At 40.0% G+C, this 19,597-nt stretch overlaps 2 protein-coding genes across 2 annotated transcripts in view; one reads left to right on the plus strand and one right to left on the minus strand.

Annotated features, from left to right (window-relative positions):
• The window catches only part of hivep2a (HIVEP zinc finger 2a), an 85,276-nt gene that overhangs the window by 50,090 nt on the left and 15,589 nt on the right, over nt 1-19,597 (minus strand). The window lies entirely within an intron of this gene.
• On the plus strand, nt 12,359-14,817 carry LOC114158833 (uncharacterized). Its single transcript, XM_028040726.1, has 5 exons — nt 12,359-12,394; nt 12,537-12,616; nt 12,723-12,910; nt 13,609-13,793; nt 13,907-14,817. The coding sequence occupies exons 1-5, from the start codon at nt 12,359-12,361 to the stop codon at nt 14,354-14,356; spliced, it is 939 nt and encodes a 312-aa protein (XP_027896527.1). The 3' UTR covers nt 14,357-14,817.

A 19,597-nucleotide genomic window follows, 5' to 3' on the forward strand; every position in this document is an offset into this window, starting at 1 on the left:
AAAGTTGAGTGGAAGAAAAAAGTGTGCTTGAAAAATTGGATTCTAATTTTCTCACAAACAGAATTTTAGGTTTCTGCTCCAAACCAGAATCATCAAAAATTACAGAATTAAAAACAACCAAGGGGAAAAATGCTTTTATTAATACTATGCAATAGAAACTAATTCTATTTACAATATTTCTATGGCAAATAAATGTTGTCACATCAGTGATGGACACATTTTGCTAACAGTTAGCGCACTTAGCTTCCCCCGTGTTCATTTTGCCAGATGAATCCCAAAGCGCTGATTCGGATAAAGTTCGACATGTCGACGTTTTTTAAGAATTCTTCAAACGTTTAGATCCATGCTTTTATTTTGAAGTGAGTAAGGATTTAAGGTTAGCATAGCTAACATTTTAGCTAGCTGCGTTTGTTACTGAGTGAAATCTTCTAAATCTTGTCTGGAGACATTTGAACAGAAACGTTTCGTCCTTCTGGCCACAGCATCACGTTTTACAACCAGGCGCTGATTGAACTGATGGTTCATAAAACATCTTCCTAAATCTGGGATTAAACCAAGAATTATAAAACCAACGACTGATCAGTGAGCCTCGGCTCACAGAGCAGCTGAATGTTTCAGTATCTTCTTCATCTTAATACATAAATAAACATGGCTCCTGCAGCTCGCTGTAAACGTGCAAAATGAGGACCGGCAGGCCTGCTGTGAACTTTGACCTGTTGCTCTCCAGCATTACTAACTTCAGTGTATTCCATGAGCAGCCGGCCGGCCTCAGTCTGTTTGTGCTGCGGACATCAGAATGTTTGCAGAGCGCAGCGATTCTCCGCCGCAGCGCAAACGATGCATCGCCACAAACACAGGCAACGCAGCGAGTTATGAACTATGAAGAGATTGAAACAAAACACTGGAGCTGGAGGGGGCGGGGCTTAGCAGACACCGATATGAGGGGGCGGGGCTTGTGGGAATAAACTTGGTACCGGAAGACCCGAGGCCGGGATTGGAGCCCAGAACCTTTTTGCTGCAAAGCATCAGAGCTAAAGCGATGCTAATAACTGGAACCGAATCCCAGGTTTGCAGCTGAATTCACAGTTTGTGTCGACGCCTGCGGCTCAGCCCGATGGAAAGTTTCCCTCGGTGTCACTGAAGAGACCGATGATGGCGGCTCGGCGGCCCTTCAGGCCCGTCGGGCCTCCGGATGACGCCGCAGTCCGAGGCTCCAAACATTCGCTGTTATTTTTGGCCTCGTTTGTGTTTTTCTCCAACTATTTACACAGCTTTCTGCTGCCTGAGGGCCGGGGAGAATCGGGGGGCCCATGGGGCCTGGGGCCCGCTGCCCAGAGGGCCCAGCGGGTCCAGTTCTGGTTCTGGAACCGGGAAACAAGCAGAGCCGTTTCCCGGTTCCCATGGAAACCAATCCTGATTCATTTACAACAAAAACAGCGACTTCAGGTTTCTCTGTTTTCCAACTGTCCCTGAAGTTCCTGCTGCATTCACTGAACCTCGGAAAATGAAACTCTTCACATCTCATCGATCGGCTCAGAGAGTTAATATGGAAATATTTTAATTCTGAATTATGTTGTTTTCATCTGCAGGTTGGTGAACGACAGCTAGAAACCAGGAACACACACACACACACACACCTGTCTGAGCGCCCGTATCTCAGGAAGTGGAGCAGAGAAAATGCAGGATTGGTTTTTCCACCACAATATTTGAATAAAGTTTATTTGAATATTTTAGCTGAAAGTCAAAAAGAGATTTTTTTCCATCTTTTTTTAATATTGAAGGTTATTTAAAGTTAGTAAATATTAGTAAAACACTTCTTTCTGTTATTTTTTAAAAATAATTTTAGTAATTACAAAATCTATTTTTTCAATTTAATCAGATGTGAGTGTTTATAATGACTGTAGCAAAAAACAAAGTAAAACGAATATAAAATATTTAATTGTGCATTTAAAAAATATTGACACTGTATAATAGTTCTGCTGATCCGGTTCCGTTGATCCATGTTTTTCTCCTGCAGATTATTCATCTAAATATTGGCCCAATAAATCTGCACCGAGCCGCATGAGGAGAGAGAAACCAGGTTAGCCTGGGAGCCACGGGGAGACCCAGCAGAGCGTTACGCAACTGAGCCATACCAACACACACACACACACACACACACACACACACACACACACAGGCCAGCTGTCTGTTTTCCTCTCCGTCGGACCGGTCTGGTCGTTCCAGAACCGTTCCTGCCAGGTGTGCAAGTTGGTTTGGACCAGGAATCTAAACTCTGGTGGAACATGTTGACATATTAGCAGCAGCTGATTGGTCGGTTCCCCTCAGAAACCCAAACGCCTCTGAAGCTCTCACAGAAAAGAACCAATCAAAGCACAAACTTCTGAATTTAATGAAGTAAAGAAACCTGGACATATTTAACACGTTCAAAGAGCTAAAATGAAGGAAAAGAAACGCTTTCAGTTAGGAAACCTGCAAACGTTCCTCGTGTTGCACTTTTCCAGAAGAAAGTATCATTCAGAGCAACTGAAGAAGAAGAAATGCACAAAGTTCCTCCTCAGGTGAGATCCAGGTCAGAACGGGACTGGAACGGAGAAAACTACGGGAACCCGGAATGGACACTTAAAATGAGGATCCATCCCTCCGTTTTGTTTGGCATTTCTGTTAGCTTGGAGCGCACCTAGCTTCCCCCAAATTCATCTTGCTGGATAACTTCCAATACGATAATTTACTAAACTGCTTTGTAAAATTTAATTCAATCAAAGTTTAATATCAATGTTGAAGTTTTTGTTGCTGATTGTTAAGAATTATTCAAGTAAACAAAATGTTGATATAGCATTAGCTTCTGCTAAATAGTGTTGTAGCATTAGCAGAACTAATGTTTATGATTAGCGTGTTAGCGTTAGCCCACTGGTCTGAGCTATTTTTAGATTCTCAAGCTGCATTTTCTTTTTCTGATCCATGAAAAAAAAACATAAATTAGTGAATTTTCAGTGAAACTGAACCTTGATGAGACGAGGCTCCATAACGATAAATGTTGATCACTATGTGTTTCTCTTCAGCATCTCGGCTAACAGCTACGTTAGCGGTGGAAGCCCATCTAGTTGGGCCAGTTGAAGTTTCTGTTCTGTTTCGGTCCAACTGTCATCCTGCCCCCCATCCCTCCCCTACCCCTCCCTCTTGCCCCCCTTGCCCCCCCCCCCCCCCCCCCCCCCCCGTGGGGTTTCATGTTGCCGGTGGCAACCGTTTCCCCGTCATGCACACACTCCGGAGGCTCGGCTTACATGAGGAGCCGGGCCACATTATTAGAAGTCCTGTATTGTGTATCGGAGGCTTCCCAAGCATAACAAGGACACACACACACACACACACACACACAGCAGCGTGTGAGCGGGCCGAGCCGAGGCCAGGCCCTCATTAGAGCCTCGGCCTCCAGCACACAGCAGTGGTCGGCTGAGCTGGCGCGAGCAAACAGCGGCTGACGTCGGCTCTGAAAGGTCAGCGTAAACTTCCTGGAGTGCAGCATGCGGCTGTTTGCCCCAAACTAATCCTTATTAACGATAACGAGTCAAAGCGCAAAACACAGAGCCGGTTATTACATAACAGCAACATGAAACCAACACGCCTCTGGCATGCTAACATCGCTAACGACAGAAACAAATAAAGATCATTTTAGTCAATGGATGATATTTCATGACAAAAGCAAAAACAAAAATTAAACAGTATTTTGTATTTTCCATTTTATAGCATAATCAAGTAACTATGTTGCCTTCAGTTGTTATAAAAATGATTTTTATATAAAATATGACTTGATTTCAAAATTTGTCATCTTGAAATTGGGCCTTTGTCTCTTTAAGAAGCTTCTGCTCTTTCTGAAGCTCCGCCTCCAGGAAGTCACAACATGGTTCCTAAATGTTTTTGTTATCAAAAACCTATAAACTGAGTCATTTATTTTAAAGTATCTTTACCATAGTTTAGCTTCATGTTGCAAGACTCTACTTACACCATAATAATAATAATAATAATAATAATAATAAAGCTAGAGCTACAAATAAAACATTAGCTCTGCTATTAGCATGTTAGCATAAATGCGCTCACCACTACATTTCCCTTTGTGTGAACGTACACGCTCCCTTTAGCTGCAGTAACACCCAAAAATAAAATATTTCTATTCTAGTTTTATTCCAGATCTTCTTAGTTTCTTCATTTGTTTCACAAAACTGCTGATTAAAAAGTTAAACAAACCTGCAGCTTGCATGTGATCAGATCAGATGTGTATCAATTTCAGCTTTAATTAATATGAGTGTTTCTATGTATATGCAGCAGATTTTTACTTTACTGCTGCCTCTGCTGTCATTTCTGTCAGAAACCGTATCTACCCCGTCTGTCTGACTCCCTGCATCTAATTCTGTCTGCTAGCTCAGCGCTGCGGCGGTACAGGACGTCGTCCAGCCCAGGCTTGCCCCACCGCCATAAGATCCTGCGGGGGCTTCCCAGCAGAGGCCAGCTGGACGTAAACGTCTCCAGTTTAGAGTTACACCAGCGGACCGAACCAGCAGGCATGCAGAGCCTCTGATGAAGAGCTGAGTGATGGCACAGCGCAGTCAGTCAGACGGCTAACGTTTCTACTGTCCTTACTGGATCACAGGCTGTTTTCACACCAGTCAACTCAGTTCTACTGGAACCAGAACTCCATCATCTGCTCCACCTCCAGCTGCTGTGGTTCTCTGAGTCAAACCAACCTGTTCCCCTCCTGGCCTGTGGGTGTGCTGCACCAAGAACCACTGAAGGAAACGACACAAAAACCTCTGAAGACCTCATTTCAGCCAATCAGAACAGAGGAACATAAACGGAGCTCCCGGATTGGCTGCTTTGCAAACAGCGTCCAGCAGCGTTACTTCAGCTTCCTGACGTGTTTTATCTTGAGATTATTTTAGATATTCTACATAAAAACAAAACAAAACATACAAACCAACTTTCCACAGGAAAATCTACAGCCCACAAAGCTGAAAACTATTAAAAACTATTATGGATCTATAAGTTTTATCTGACAAACGTGAAAAAGTCAGTTTGGATCCAAAACTTAAACTTTGTTTGAGACATAAAAAATATTGATGAATCTAAAAGCCAATCAGGATTTTCTGAGGTTGGGTGAATATTTTTGACTCCTGGTGTTTCTCCCTCTCAGCGGAAGGGAAGGAGCTGCCAGAGCGGCTTTCTGTGTCAGTCAGTCAGCCGCTCGTTAACTAATTAGTGAGCTCGTTTATCTCATTAAGGCCTGATTGATCTGCAGCTGATGGCTGGCAGCCCTGAGAGTCTGCTGCACGTCAGCCGGAGGAAGCTAATCGATATTAGCAACGCGGGGAAGAGTTTAACTGTTACGCAATCTCATTACGAGCCTGAGAACACAGGGGGTGGGGAATGTGTGTGTGTGTATGTGTGTGTGTGTTCTCTCGATGTACTTTACACTAATGTCATCACAAGGGCAGCGTTCCTGTTGATGTCTCACTCTGTCACTTTTATCTGTCACTTGTCTTCAAATATTTACACACAAATGCGACTTTTCTGCTGAATTGTGCAACACACTGCGCTCAACCCTTTCGAAGAAACTTTCTCGACATTTTGTCTGTCATGTGGTTGCGTGTCTCTGCGCATACGGGGACAGACATGAACCCGCTAACACTCCCAGGAACTGTTTCTGCTCTCCTCATGAAACCCAAACACTGTAATTTATCTCCATCTCTCCCCCAGCCGGCACGAGGCTCCCCGTGGGTTTGCGGTGGGCAGAAATGTCAGAGCCGTGGATTCCAGCGCTGGGCAGAGAGGCCGGCTGCTGCTCATCCCTCAGGGCGAATCAGATGGACTGACGATCCGAGTCTCTGGACTTTAAGACGGAGCAGCAGATTTATGGCTGTTTTTCCACCTGATGATCTGATAGACTCTGTTCGACCAAAACTTCAACATCTGCTCCGTTTTCAGTTGCTGAAACCAACCAAACCCTTTGAGCAACCTGTTCCCCTCCTGGCCTGTGGGGGCGCTGCACCAAGAACCACTGAAGGAAACGACAAAAAGCCTCTGAAGACACTGAGAGCAACTTCCTTCTTCACCAGATGGAAACAAGATGGAGGCGTCGGATTTTAGCGGTTGGAGGATTTCTCTTTAGTCTTTGGCTGAAGACCAGGAGCCATTTCTGCAGCTAGCGCTAGGCTAGCACATTAGCTTAGGTTGTATTTGCCCAGAACGCCCTGCGCTGTAGTCTCGGTAGCTAACCATGCTAAACTTTTTCCAAGTTAGCAAAAAAACTAGAGCGCTAAATATAAAACTAGCTCTGTTTTGAGCTCATTAGCGGATTAGCAGAAGTGTTCCCACCATTGCAGCCAAGTAAATAAACGCTTTAGAATTTATCTAGAAAAATTAATTTAAGGGAATCTTAGTGCATTAAACATTTTTAAAGGTAGCAAATACGCTAAACTGCTAAATGAAAGATTAGATCTGCTACTAATGCATTAGCGGACTAGCGCAAGGATTCCCATCGCTGCAGGCAAGCAAACTAGTGGTTTACAATTGATTCTGAAAACATAATTTATGGGAAGCTAAGTGCACTAAGCAGTTTTAAAATTAGCAAAGATGCTAAAATGCTAAATGAAAAAAATTGCGTTAACAGCACATTAGCAGAAGTTTGCCCAGCACTGCCACTAAACAAACTAGCGCTTGTGAATTTATCTACAAAAATTAATTAAGGAGATGCTAAGTGTGCTAAATGTAGCAAAAGTGCTAAACCGCTAAATGACAGATCTAAATATCACGTAGATGTCTGTGGACAGTCACATGGTCCAACCGTCTAATGGTAATGGAAGGAGACGGGTTCTGTGTGCTTTGACGGAAACTGAAATATGTAAACATAGAAAAGTGAAACATTTCCAACCAAGCTGCCGTTTCTCTGAGCCGAGTTATATTTAGCTCCTTCTCTGCTCCTGCAAAGGTGGCTTCATTAGTCCTGAGCATAAAACCCTCAGTGGGCCGACGGCGGGCCGGCCTGTTACATCACAGCCTGGCTTATATAATGTGATGCATATTTGATGCTGCAGCTCAGCAGAAAGCAGCAGAAGCCCAGTGTGTTTCCTGCATTTGAAGAAATGTAGGTTATTTGGGTTCTTTTGGTGAGAGTGAGGTACCTGGGGGTCAAAGGTTACCAGGCAGAACCTGATGAATGTACAGAAACTCCAGTAGCATCGTCCGGACCTGAACTCTTATCTTAGCAGCAAACTCTGAGAGCCCAGATGGACCGAAACCGATCCTGGATGATCTGAATTCAATAACGGACTGGGTTAACGGCCTTACCCTGGATTACAGGTTCATCCACGGTACGAGTGCCAATGAGTCCCAATGAGTCCCAACGAGTCCCAATGAGTCCCAATGCGACGTAAACTAAATCAGTTTTTATCTCAGCAGGGAGATTCTGCTGCCAGAAGCAGCAACTAAAAGGTTAAAACGAAAATAAATATCATCTGTTCATCCGTTGTGGTTTTATTATTCCCAGTTGAACTTTAGTTCGTCTTCCAGCTGCAGCGCTGCGGTTCTCCAGTTCTCCAGTTCTGCGGTTCTCCAGTTCTGCGGTTCTCCGGTTCTGCGGTTCTCCAGTTCTGCGGTTCTCCAGTTCTGCGGTTCTCCAGTTCTCCGGTTCTGCGGTTCTCCGGTTCTGCGGTTCTCCAGTTCTGCGGTTCTCCGGTTCTCCAGTTCTGCGGTTCTCCAGTTCTGCGGTTCTCCGGTTCTCCAGTTCTGCGGTTCTCCAGTTCTGCGGTTCTCCGGTTCTGCGGTTCTCCGGTTCTCCAGTTCTGCGGTTCTCCAGTTCTCCGGTTCTGCGGTTCTCCAGTTCTGCGGTTCTCCAGTTCTGCGGTTCTCCAGTTCTCCGGTTCTGCGGTTCTCCAGTTCTGCGGTTCTCCGGTTCTCCAGTTCTGCGGTTCTCCAGTTCTGCGGTTCTGCGGTTCTCCAGTTCTGCAGTTCTGCGCTCCGCTGCAGGGTTTTCTGAAGCGAACCGCCTTAAGATCATTCTCTGTTATCCCACGTTTCCTGAAACTTGTTTCACTTTGATGCCAAGAATCTCTCACTCCATGAAGGAGCTTTACTGCATTTCCATTTCCTGAAAGCCGAACTCATCTGCATACATTTGCATAGATATTTCTGGCATCCCTCAAGTCAACTTTGTTCTTAAAACCCGCCGGGAATTATATGGTGGACAGCGATTACTGCTGACATTAAGGTGGTCCGACATGAAAACGCAGAGCGACTGACGGCTGCGTCTGATCCTCCCTGGCGGAGCGGCTTCTTCTCAGCGACTTGTCATCCTGTCAGCGACTCGCTGCCTGGAAAACACGCCGGCTTCACACTCTGAAAACAAACAGCCGACACATCAGAGCGACTCCTGATTTCACCTCACGCTGCTGCAGATGAAAGGCTGCAACTGGAAACCGAGTCAAAGAGCAGCGACAGCAGAGACAAACGGAGTTTATTTGTTTTATTGATTTTATCTGAGGTTTATTTTGGTTTTCTGGGATGAAATTAAAGATGACAGAAAATACAAGCAATAAGAGTGAAGGAGAGAAATTACACAGAAATTATAAAAATGGGGAAATTTCATTTGTTTTGAACTGCAGGACATTTCAGTTTTGTTTACTGAATATTTGCTGCAGGTTTATAAGACTAACTAGTTTATGAACTTAATTTTAACTTTATATAATTTAAGTTACAAACATTTAGGAGTCCACATTACAGAAACATTCAGATAAAGCTTAAAAAAAAACTGATTTCTTTATCATTTCAAAATGATGAATCCCTTAAACTTTTGATTGGTTAGTTTGTTTCCAAGATAATATCTGTAACCATTAACAAATATTTTTACTTTTTTATTGTCCTCAGTCGTCTTTTAGAAAGGAACGTAACAGGAAAAGCAAAAACGAAAGAATGAAGCAAAACGAGTCGGGAAACGAGACTGGAGGAGAAATCAGAGGAAGGATTGAATCCAGAGAGGAGCGATGAGAGCGAGCGAAGGAAAAACCAGGAGGAAGGAGCGGCTGAAAGGACGGAGGAGCTGGAAAACAGGACAAGAGGATGAGAAACAGAGGAAAAGAGACACTCAGAGAGAAAAAGAAAAAAATGACAAGAAAATCTCAACGTTGAGTAAAAATCTATCAAGTAACAAAAGTTTTAGTCGGGATTGAAGGACAGCTAAAGGTGAAAGTTGACAGGAACAAAATTTGCGTTGCCGCCCACATGTCATATCTCTGTGTAAGAGTTTGAACTTTGACCTAATTTCCCAGGAAATGAACGTAGATTTAAAGAATATTTAAATCAATGAGTTTCCTTTAAACCTTCCTGAATATAAAACCTAGAAAACTGAGAATGTTTGGTTTGAAATAATAAAAGTTTTGATATGGGCATCTGTCCAGGGCGCCATCAGTAAGGGGCGGGGAGATCAAACATCTTCTGTTCCCTGGATGTGGCGTTAGCTTCTGTTAGCTTCACCTGATTCCTGTCACAGCACCCGCTTCGGATGTTATCATCCCATAGAATGGCGATTATCAGTGGTTATCAGCCCCATTGAATGGCCTCAGTTGGTCCCTGCTCTACCTGCTAGCAGGCTGTTATCAACCGTTATCAACCATTCTATCGGTGATAACAGCCGCTTGTCGCTAATAGAACCTTTTTTTTTAACCTTTTTTTTAAAAACCTTTATTTATAATTTATCTGCGAATTTGAACAGGATATTAAGAATTTACTAAAAATACAAAAGCCAAACGTATCCGTCATAAGATTTTAATTAGGTATTGTAACAATCGTTACAGTATTTAAAAACAACTCACTAAAATCTAAAACCGGAGTTTTTTGTTTATTTTTGTTCGCTTTTTTAAAGACCTATATTTCCAATATGCCTTTTATTTCTTTGGATTTTTTCCAATAATTCACTCAAAATAAATGCCAAAATTTAACATACTTGGTTAATTTTATTGGATCTTTACAAGACGTGTTCTCTCAATACATGCCGTGTTTTTATCTTCCGGTCGTGCAATTTTATATATATATATATATATATATATATATATATATATATATATATATATATATATATAAGCATACAATGAAATTAAAAGGTATATTCTAGAGTTATGTAGTGTTATGAGTTGTCCAACCTCATAGCCTTCCACTAGGTGGCTGTATGTACATCCGAAGTTGCTTGCAATCCATTAATAATGATAAGAAGAAGTTAGGGTTGGCCCTAATCTTATTTTTAATTAAAAAAATTAAAAAGAAAAATACGGATGGATTTGCTCATATGATTATATGAAAATCTGTGTTTGTACCATATGAAAATGTTTAATATTTGTATTAGTAGTAATAATAATAAATTACGGATTGCACCCGACAAAACATTAGAGAAGAAGAAGAAGAAGCTTACGTCATTCGACGCGACACTTTCCACGGTCGGAGCTGGTGAGTAGCCCCTGAATCTGTCAAATAAAAATGTAGTAAAAAACCTCAAAAGACCGAAAGTCTACATTTATAAATCTGCTGATGGTAGTTCTATGAGTTAATGTTAGCGAGTATGTGGCACAGCATGTGTTTGTACAGATTTAGACACGTTTTTAACCCTATTTGGTAGAAAAAAGGCCTTTTATATATAATATACCTTTTAAAAGCCAGTCAGGTTCAAATGTAGCTGTCCTTCATACCTAACAGTGTGCTAAAATTTTGTTTTTTTATTATTATTTTATGCTTCTCGGTGTTACAGTATTTCTGTCTTCTTTCTGTTCTCTCCCACTTTAGAACCATGCCTAAATATAAGAGCAGTGTCCGTTGTAAGACCAAAAAAATAAAAGTAACTCGGAAAACCATCGGTGCTCGGGCGAAATCTTCCTACATTCCCTCACATGCAGGCTCATCTGACACCAACACTGTTTTTCCCTCATCAAATGATATTTGTACTGAAAACTCAAAGGAAGAAGGGACCGCGTATACCAGGGCAAAAAGGAAGGAGCTGAGCCTATGGGATACACTAAAAGATCAGGTCTTGGAAGAGTCCTATAAGTCCTCCGCTCCTTTCTCTGACATGTGCTCTGTGTGCAAGAAACCTGGAGTATACCGCTGTCTGGAATGCAGCAGAAGCAGTGTTTTTTGCAAGGATTGTGTCTACACAGTACCCATAAATTCTTTGCACCTCCCTGAAAAGTGGAATGTAAGTTCATTTTTGTTGAATGTACTAATAAATATTGTAATTGATATGTATAGAATGAGAATGAGTTCTTAATTGCATAAAATTCGGTTTTTCTCTGTCCTTTTTTGTGTCTCTTTAGAAAACCTGCTATGAGGCTGCTTTCCAGCAGTTGGTGTTGCATTTAAGTGGGGATCACAGTACCCATGTTGTTTACTCCAGAGATGTAAAGACTTTTGTCAACACAGGTATGTTTTTACACTATGTAATTTTTTAATTAATTAATTTTGTGTATATGTGTATGTATATATATATATATATATATTTATATATATATACTGCTCAAAAAATAAAGGGAACACTCAAATAACACATCCTAGATCTGAATGAATGAAATATTCTCATTGAATACTTTGTTCTGTACAAAGTTGAATGTGCTGACAACAGCAGGTGAAATTGATTGTCAATCAGTGTTGCTTCCTAAGTGGACAGTTTGATTTCACAGAAGTTTGATTTACTTGGAGTTATATTGTGTTGTTTAAGTGTTCCCTTTATTTTTTTGAGCAGTGTATATATATATATATTCTACAAAATTCTAAATCTTATTTAGTAAAATTTATGTTTTCACTTTATGATTATTAATCTTGTCCCACGTGAATATATGTTTATGTGACTTTTTATTGTGGAATAACTTTTTATTCTTCTTTGTTGTTATTTATTTATACTTGGATACACAAATATAGAAAACTACATAAATACATAGATTGGAGGGGAAGCTCAGTTAAAGACAACACATGTTAAGTTAAACACAGTTAAGGTGGCAAGTCTGCGTTGGTTTGTACATGTTTAAAGAAGGGATATATCATCCATCCATTGCCTTCTGCTTATCTGGGGTCAGGTCACCCAAGTAACAACATAATTAAGGATTCCCAGACTTCCCTCTACCCAGCCAATTGGGCCAGCTCCTAGGGTGTAATCCCAATACATCCTACACCAGTGGTGCCCAAAGTCGGTCCTCGAAGGCCAGCATTTTGCAGGTTTTAGTTCTGTCCCTGGTTTAATGCACTTGGATCCAGTGATGGCTCAGTAGAAGAACATTGACCTGCTGGAAAGGTTGTTACCACCACCACAGAGAGAACTAAAACATGCAGAATGAAGGTGCTCGAGGACAAATTTTGGTCACCACTGGTATTGGGATTACACCCTAGGAGCTGGCCCAATTGGCTGGGTAAGATAATAAGATAATGTATAAACATTGTGAAATACTTACACAAGACTTACAATGTTGCCACATTAATGACAAAGTATTAAGTTCAGCTAATTATACAAGCTATGCCAATATAAAGTCTTTCTTTTCATTTTTAGATCCGGATCACATAAACAGGAGTCACTCATTGAAGATGAATCACAGTAAGAGACAGAAATTTGTACTCTTCTATATTTGAACAACAGTTCTCGCCTCAAGTAAAGAAACTGTGCGTTGTTTTTTTTTTTTGTTTGTTTTTGTTGTGGTTAGGCTGGACAGGGATCTTCGAATAATTGAGAGACACCATGGTGTAAAACGAAGGTGGCTCCCTTCGGATGACATTTTCCAGAGAACACTGAGAGATGTTGACCAGGAACTTAGAGGTCAGCTGATACGACGAGCACAAAATGAAGCAAGGGAGAGGGCCACTCTTCTCAACCTGAAAAGAAGATATAATGGTAACGCTACTTCTTTTCTTGACTGTATGGTCATTAGCAAAATTGAAGCTCAAAGGTCTTGTGGTTGAATCCCAGCATGTGGTAAACCTAAATTTAATCTTTATGTTATCCCTGCACCATGCATATGTTCACTCTGGGTACTTAAGCTTCTTTATGCAGTGTAAGAAGTGACTGGTTTATTCCAACTTGTCCTTTGTCATGGGTATGTGCTTTTGATGTGTATGGTTATTTATCTTTGGTGTATGAATATGTTTCTTGGGTGTATCCTGTCTTTCACCTAATACCCGTTGTAAATAGGCACAGATAAGTGAGTATTGTAATACATCCATTTTCTAATGGACATTCAATGATCTTATGCATTACTGCAGATATTAAGTCACTGTAAGAACTATCAGTCTTTATATTCTGAGGATAACTTTAAGAGTACAATTAAAATATCATTCAATTATTGGCAGTAATAGATTTTGACCTACAAACTGAGATTTCCTTATGCGAACTTTAGTGTCATGTTGAATATCTTGTGTAGAATTGGCTGCCACTACTTGTGTTCACAAAATCCAAATTGAGATAAACACTATTTCAGATGTTGACCTTTTATTATGTTTAACATACTTCAATAAATGACTATTGTATCATGTTTTCATATTGTGTTGATTGTATTATTTTTACTAGTATTTATATTTCTTCTTTCTTTACAGATGGACAGGGAGTTGCTATAAGGCTGTCCAAGCAAGTGAATGCCTGTAACAGGAAACTGAAGAAGATTGTTACAGAGTACAATAATCTGCAGTGGCCTCCACAAACTGGCATCTTTCCATCACATTTAGAATTTCGAGAATTGTGTGATGCCTCCTCCCAGCTGTACACATTGTTTGATGAACAAGTGAGTAGAATTGATCTAAAGGTTTTATTCAACTTTCTACATGCTGTTATTCACTTTATGTTGCTACTACGCTTTAACAAGGTTCCACTTGCAATTGTTCTCTTATTTTAAAGATTGAAGATCATGGTGTTGTTCCAAAGAACCTAAAAAGTCGAGCAATAGAAGCCCTGCATTTGAAGACTAGGGCAGCTGAAGAAAAGCTTCTACTTAAGAGAGAGATGAACACTGTCATTCTTCACCTTCATCAACAACATGGACATTTAAGTTCAGCTATAAATGATACTGCAGATCCTGGTTCAAAAGCTGTACTTCATCAAAACATTATCATGTTAGAAAAGAAAATGTACAGTGCAATGAACATGTTCAAGAGGTTTATCGAAGTTGGTGCCCCTCCTCCAAATCATCACCTACCAGAGTTTAACTCTTATTCTCAAGCACTTATGTCTCCAGATCTACATTACATAGACTATGATGAAAGCATTGACGATGGAGAGGATGAAGAGGATGATGACGACAATGTTGACGAAGGAGAGAACAGCATAGATTGTGAATTATCTTCATGATTTATGGCCACTTACTGTCCTATGTGAAGAGCACATATTCCAGTATAAAAAGTGCATTGTTTGATGATTTTCATATAAGCTTTTTGTTCTAACATCTCAGTTTATTGCTTTTGATATTGTTGAGACATATCTGTTTTTTAAGTCAAGCTATATATAATCAAGGGCATTTTAGTTTTACTCATTACAGCTTTGTACTCTTTTTCACATTTATTAATGTTCTTGTTCAGTATGACATTGTTAATGACTAAACTTCATTTACAGTTTGAATTTAACTCTTAATTTTGAGATGCTGCATAATGTGCTTTACATAATATTTTTGAATTTGGGCACAACAACGAAATAACTAAAACGTAGTGGACAAAAATTTTGTGATGTTCATATTTGAGAAATATTTGACTGCTATCCAAGAATTACATTATTTTGAAGGGCACTACTCTGTATTAAAAATTCATTAAGAGCTACGTCAGTGTTTCTGTGATATTTCAGACAGATTTCAAAACTTACAATATGGACTATTTGTAGCCTGTGTAGGGACTTACAAACTGGTTGATTTGATTTACCTTCCTGGTTTTAGTAAGAATGCCAGCAGCACCATAATATATCATCTGCAGTTGGATGATTGACTACTTTTTTAGGAGACCCCTCACACCAGCATCCAGGTTGAGTGTTTGCTGTCTAAGCGCTCCTTCCACTGCTCCACCACTCAGATGGCTGCACAGACTAGTGAGAATTATCTTACTGTTAGATTTGCATTTAGTTTTGCAACTGTAAGGACATGTACATTCCTGGTTGTTTAAAAGGTTATAGAGCAGTTAATATTAGTGTTGATGTTTGCGTTTTTCAGGAGGGCAACGCGAATATTGACGTCCTTCACACCAGATATTACATTAAAATTTAAGCACACAGCGGGACGGATCAGGCAGGAATATAAAGACAGAGAGTCTAAATAACACCAACTGTATGCCAGAAAATTCTGACATGTAGTCTTATGTGATTTGTCTCTGCTTACATAAAAAAAATATATGGGCCACTTTGGAAAATGGTAACAAACCATTTTGGGACCTATACTGTCTGCCCTCTTTTTTCCCTTATGGGGCCCACCTAGGTATGCCGGCTGGGGCATTATGACATAACTGTTTGTAACCTACCTGAGAAAGCGGCAACATACAGTCATATGAAAAAGTTTGGGCACCCCTATTAATCTTAATCATTTTTATGTATAAATATTTGGGTGTTTGCAAAAGCTACTTCAGTTTGATATATCTAATGGACACAGTAATATTTCTGTGTCCATTAGACACAGAAATAAATGAGGTTTATTGGACTAACAGAAAATGTGCAGTACGCATTAACAGAAAATTTGACAGGTGCAAAAATATGGGCACCTCAACAGAAAAGTGACATTAATATTTATTAGATCTGCCTTTTGCAAAAATAACAGCCTGTAGTTGCTTCCTGTAGCTTTTAATGAGTTCACTGATCCTATATGAAGGTATTTTTGACCATTCCTCTTTACAAAACAATTCCAGTTGAGCTAAGTGTGATGGTTGCCGAGCATGGACAGTCCGCTTCAAATCATCCCAGATGTTCAATGATATTCAGGTCTGGACTGGGATGGCCATCCAGAACATTGCAATTGTTCCTCTGCATGAATGCCTGAGTAGATTTGGAGCGGTGTTTTGGATCATTGTCTTGCTGAAATCTCCATCCCCGGCATAACTTCAACTTCGTATCAGCTTCTTGAACATTATTCTCAAGAATCTGTTGATATTGAGTGGAATCCATGTGACCCTCAACTTTAACAAGATTCCCAGTACCAGCATTGGCCACACAGCCCCAAAGCATGATGGAACCTCCACCAAATTTTACAGTGGGTAGCAAGTGTTTTTCTTGGAATGCTGTTTTTTTTCCCCCCCCGCCGCCATGCATAATGCCCTTTTTTATGACCAAACAACTCAATCTTTGTTTCTTCAGTCCACAGGACCTTATTCCAAAATGAAGCTGGCTCGTCCAAATGTGCTTTTGCAGACCTCAAGCGGCTCTGTTTGAGGCGTAATTGCTGAAAAGGCTTCTTTTGCATCACTCTCCCATACAGCTTCTCCTTGTTAACACATACTATCTGTAATAGTGCAGCTAAACTAAATATGAGAAAAAAGTGAAGCCCTGATCATAGTTTAATACACTACACACTACAATTATACTCTCAATGACCATATACATTACTTTATAACAGCCTCGCACTTACAACTCACAGGGTCTTATTGTTGCGGCACACGTTCAATATTTGAAATGGAATGCGCCCCATCGCGGGTGCATTGACACACGGGGCGATGTCATGATTGAACTCACCAGTCTGAGTGGGTAGCAAATTCTGCTAAAGTAAGTAAATCACATTTTCCAGTCATAAATTGAAATTATCCGACAGAATGAAATCCTAATGTCAAATCGTATTAATAGTTTTCATTAAGCGGCAAAAAGTGTGTAACTGGTCACGTGGCGTGTCACCCACTGATAACCAATAGTAACGTGACGTTGTGGAACTACTGCATCCCACACTGGGATCTTCTCCAGCTGTGTCCTATCAACATGCCTGTCCTAACGATTTCGCGAAGGGAGAAAGTGCCTTTACCTGAACGTGTCGTCTTCTAACCTGGTCAATTTGTTTATTTAAAAGGAAAGATCTTACTCATTCTTTTGCTAAAGAGTATTATCTGTGCTACCATGTTTAAATTTTTCAAGTGTAATAGTAATGAGTTCAGCTAACATGCTCACTGATGTGTTCGTTTGATACCCAAATGTTTACTATTTAAAACACTCACATTTGACAGAATATCTTTTCAATACAAAAGCTTTTATTGATGCATTGTACATTTATCAATTGTTTAAGAAAAAACTACAGGAAATGCTAACATTGACAGCTGTCAGATGTCACAACTGTGACCAAATTAGAAGTGTCTTTTTTGCAGTCCCAGTGCAGACAATTTTTCAACGTTAAACATGTTAATGTTTCACCTTCGCTCTGAAAGACATAACAAGGCTCAACTTCTGGGAGTCTGACAATGACGACAAGTTTTTCTTGAATCCACATGCCAGGTGTGACCACTGCTCACATGTGTTGCAACGTCGCCACTCACGCCACTTCTTCTTGGCATTTTTTTTTTCATCACTGAACAGACAGTGGCAGATGTTGCAAACATCCGTAGTATCTAAATAAAGAAAAATAAGTCATTTATTGACAAATGTAGTTTAAAAAACATAAAAGAAGCATAATGCCTTAATTTATTTAAATGCATACCATCTGTAGTCGGTTCTCTTGGCAGCACTTCCGTCAAACCCATAGGCTCTGTTACGCTCCGCTCATCTAAAGAACAATTAACAGTTTAGTTGCAATGTGATCTCAAGGTAGGTCATACCTTCAAGTAATGTTTAACATATTATACTTTATATGGGAATATGTTGAACTCAAGCGTTACTATCAGTTCTGTGTAAACAGCATATTTAAACATATTGAAACAGTTTTGTTATTAATACTTTTTATTTTTATTCATTGTCGTCAAAATTAGGGCCCTGAGGATGGGCATCCTGCATGTTTTAGTTCTCTCACCGGTGGAAGTTACAAACTTTTCATCATGTCAACCTATTCATAGGCCTTGCATTAAACCAGGAACAGAACTAAGAAATGCAAGGTGCTGGCCATTGAGGAACAATTTTGGGAACCCCTACTTTAAGCTATTGGTTAGTGTGATTTGTATGTAATTATTTCTACAATTTTTTTTATGTTGAAAACAAGGCAGCTGTCCATGTTAATTCCATATTTGGAAGGCCAACAAAGACTGAATGGCTTCCTTTACTTTGCTACAACTACAGGCGGACTGCAATTCTAAAACAGCACAGAAAATTGGCAGTCTTAACAACTTCTCCTTCTGTTTACTGATTGGCACAATGAAACGTCTGCGGGAGATAATCCGAGTCAAGGGGAGAAAGCAAAGGCTGTGCTGTAAGTGAGAATTGCAATGATCAGGCTAGCTATACACACAACAATGCTTGTCAACATAACAGCTACAGTAAATCCTCTCTCACCTTTGTTCTTTAACTGATCCCTGCAGAACAGGTTGTAACCAGACAGGTCCTTGGTGTATAACTTCTTGTTTTTAGGTTGAGAAGAAGATGGCTTTTTTCTTCTATAGTTTCCAATCCAGTTCTAAAAAACACAAAAGTCTTGTTACAAAACAGGAAGCTTGAATTTATTTTTATATAAAATTGCATCTTGCCTTCTGAATTCTGAAATTGAACGGCTAGAAAGAACTTTGGTAAACATACATCAATGACAAACGGTGGCAAGCCAGTGGCCTGGGATGCCGCTCCAACCAGTGGAGATCCCACCCTGGTCATCCCTTCTTTATAGGCTTTCTGGAGGAAGACCTTCACTTCCTCCGAGATATGTGTTCTCTCTTATCATGAAATGAAAAAAAGCAGAGCATATAAAAAAATAATATTCAGGACAAACACATATTTTCTTAGATCTCGCTGTATAGCTCAATGTTTAAGAGATGCTACACATACCTCTTCTTGACATTGAACCTAAAACAAAGACAGAAAATACAACAATGACTATGAATAAACAGAAGGTAGATGTTTTTTCTGGTATGTGATAAATAAATATTAGCATGCATTGAGCTTGCAGGGTATCCCCCAGAAAACATGGTAAGCCCGGTGGTTGAGTTTTATGACAGTCAGTCATCCTGTAGGTGGCCATGTTTTTGAGATAAAAAATGTTAAAAGTTGACGGGAAATTTGAAATTACATTTTGAGAATTATGTGTTATTGAAAGATTGGAAGATTAATACTTGAACAATAACTATAAAGTCATAGAAAATGCAAACGTTTTACAAAGACTTAAATAAATAAACAATGCTTAGCCTGGTGGGGCAACAAATAAAGAATGATGGCCTCAGGGCTTATAATACACTGTGGGAAACGATGAAATGTAATGAACTGTATGATAGAATCCTAACATTAAATCAATATACTGATATAAACTAGTATACTGAAAAGTATACGGTTTTTTAAGATATATGAAACAAAATTTTAGCACATTGTTATTAAAGGTATGAAGGACAGCTACATTTGAATGTGACTGGCTTTTAAAAGGTATATTATATATAAAAGGCCTTTTTTCTACCAAATAGGGTTAAAAACGTGTCTAAATCTGTACAAACACATGCTGTGCCACATACTCGC

The sequence above is a fragment of the Xiphophorus couchianus genome, chromosome 15 (assembly GCF_001444195.1).
Source record: "Xiphophorus couchianus chromosome 15, X_couchianus-1.0, whole genome shotgun sequence".
NCBI lineage: Eukaryota > Metazoa > Chordata > Actinopteri > Cyprinodontiformes > Poeciliidae > Xiphophorus > Xiphophorus couchianus.

Bases quoted from the DNA above. Each gene is read 5' to 3' on its own strand.
- LOC114158833 (XM_028040726.1), top strand. From the start codon at position 12,359: ATGAAGGTGCTCGAGGACAAATTTTGGTCACCACTG. The intron at 12,395-12,536 runs GTATTGGGATTA...TAATTATACAAG, and splicing joins ACAAATTTTGGTCACCACTG to CTATGCCAATATAAAGTCTT. The intron at 13,794-13,906 runs GTGAGTAGAATT...CTTATTTTAAAG, and splicing joins ACACATTGTTTGATGAACAA to ATTGAAGATCATGGTGTTGT.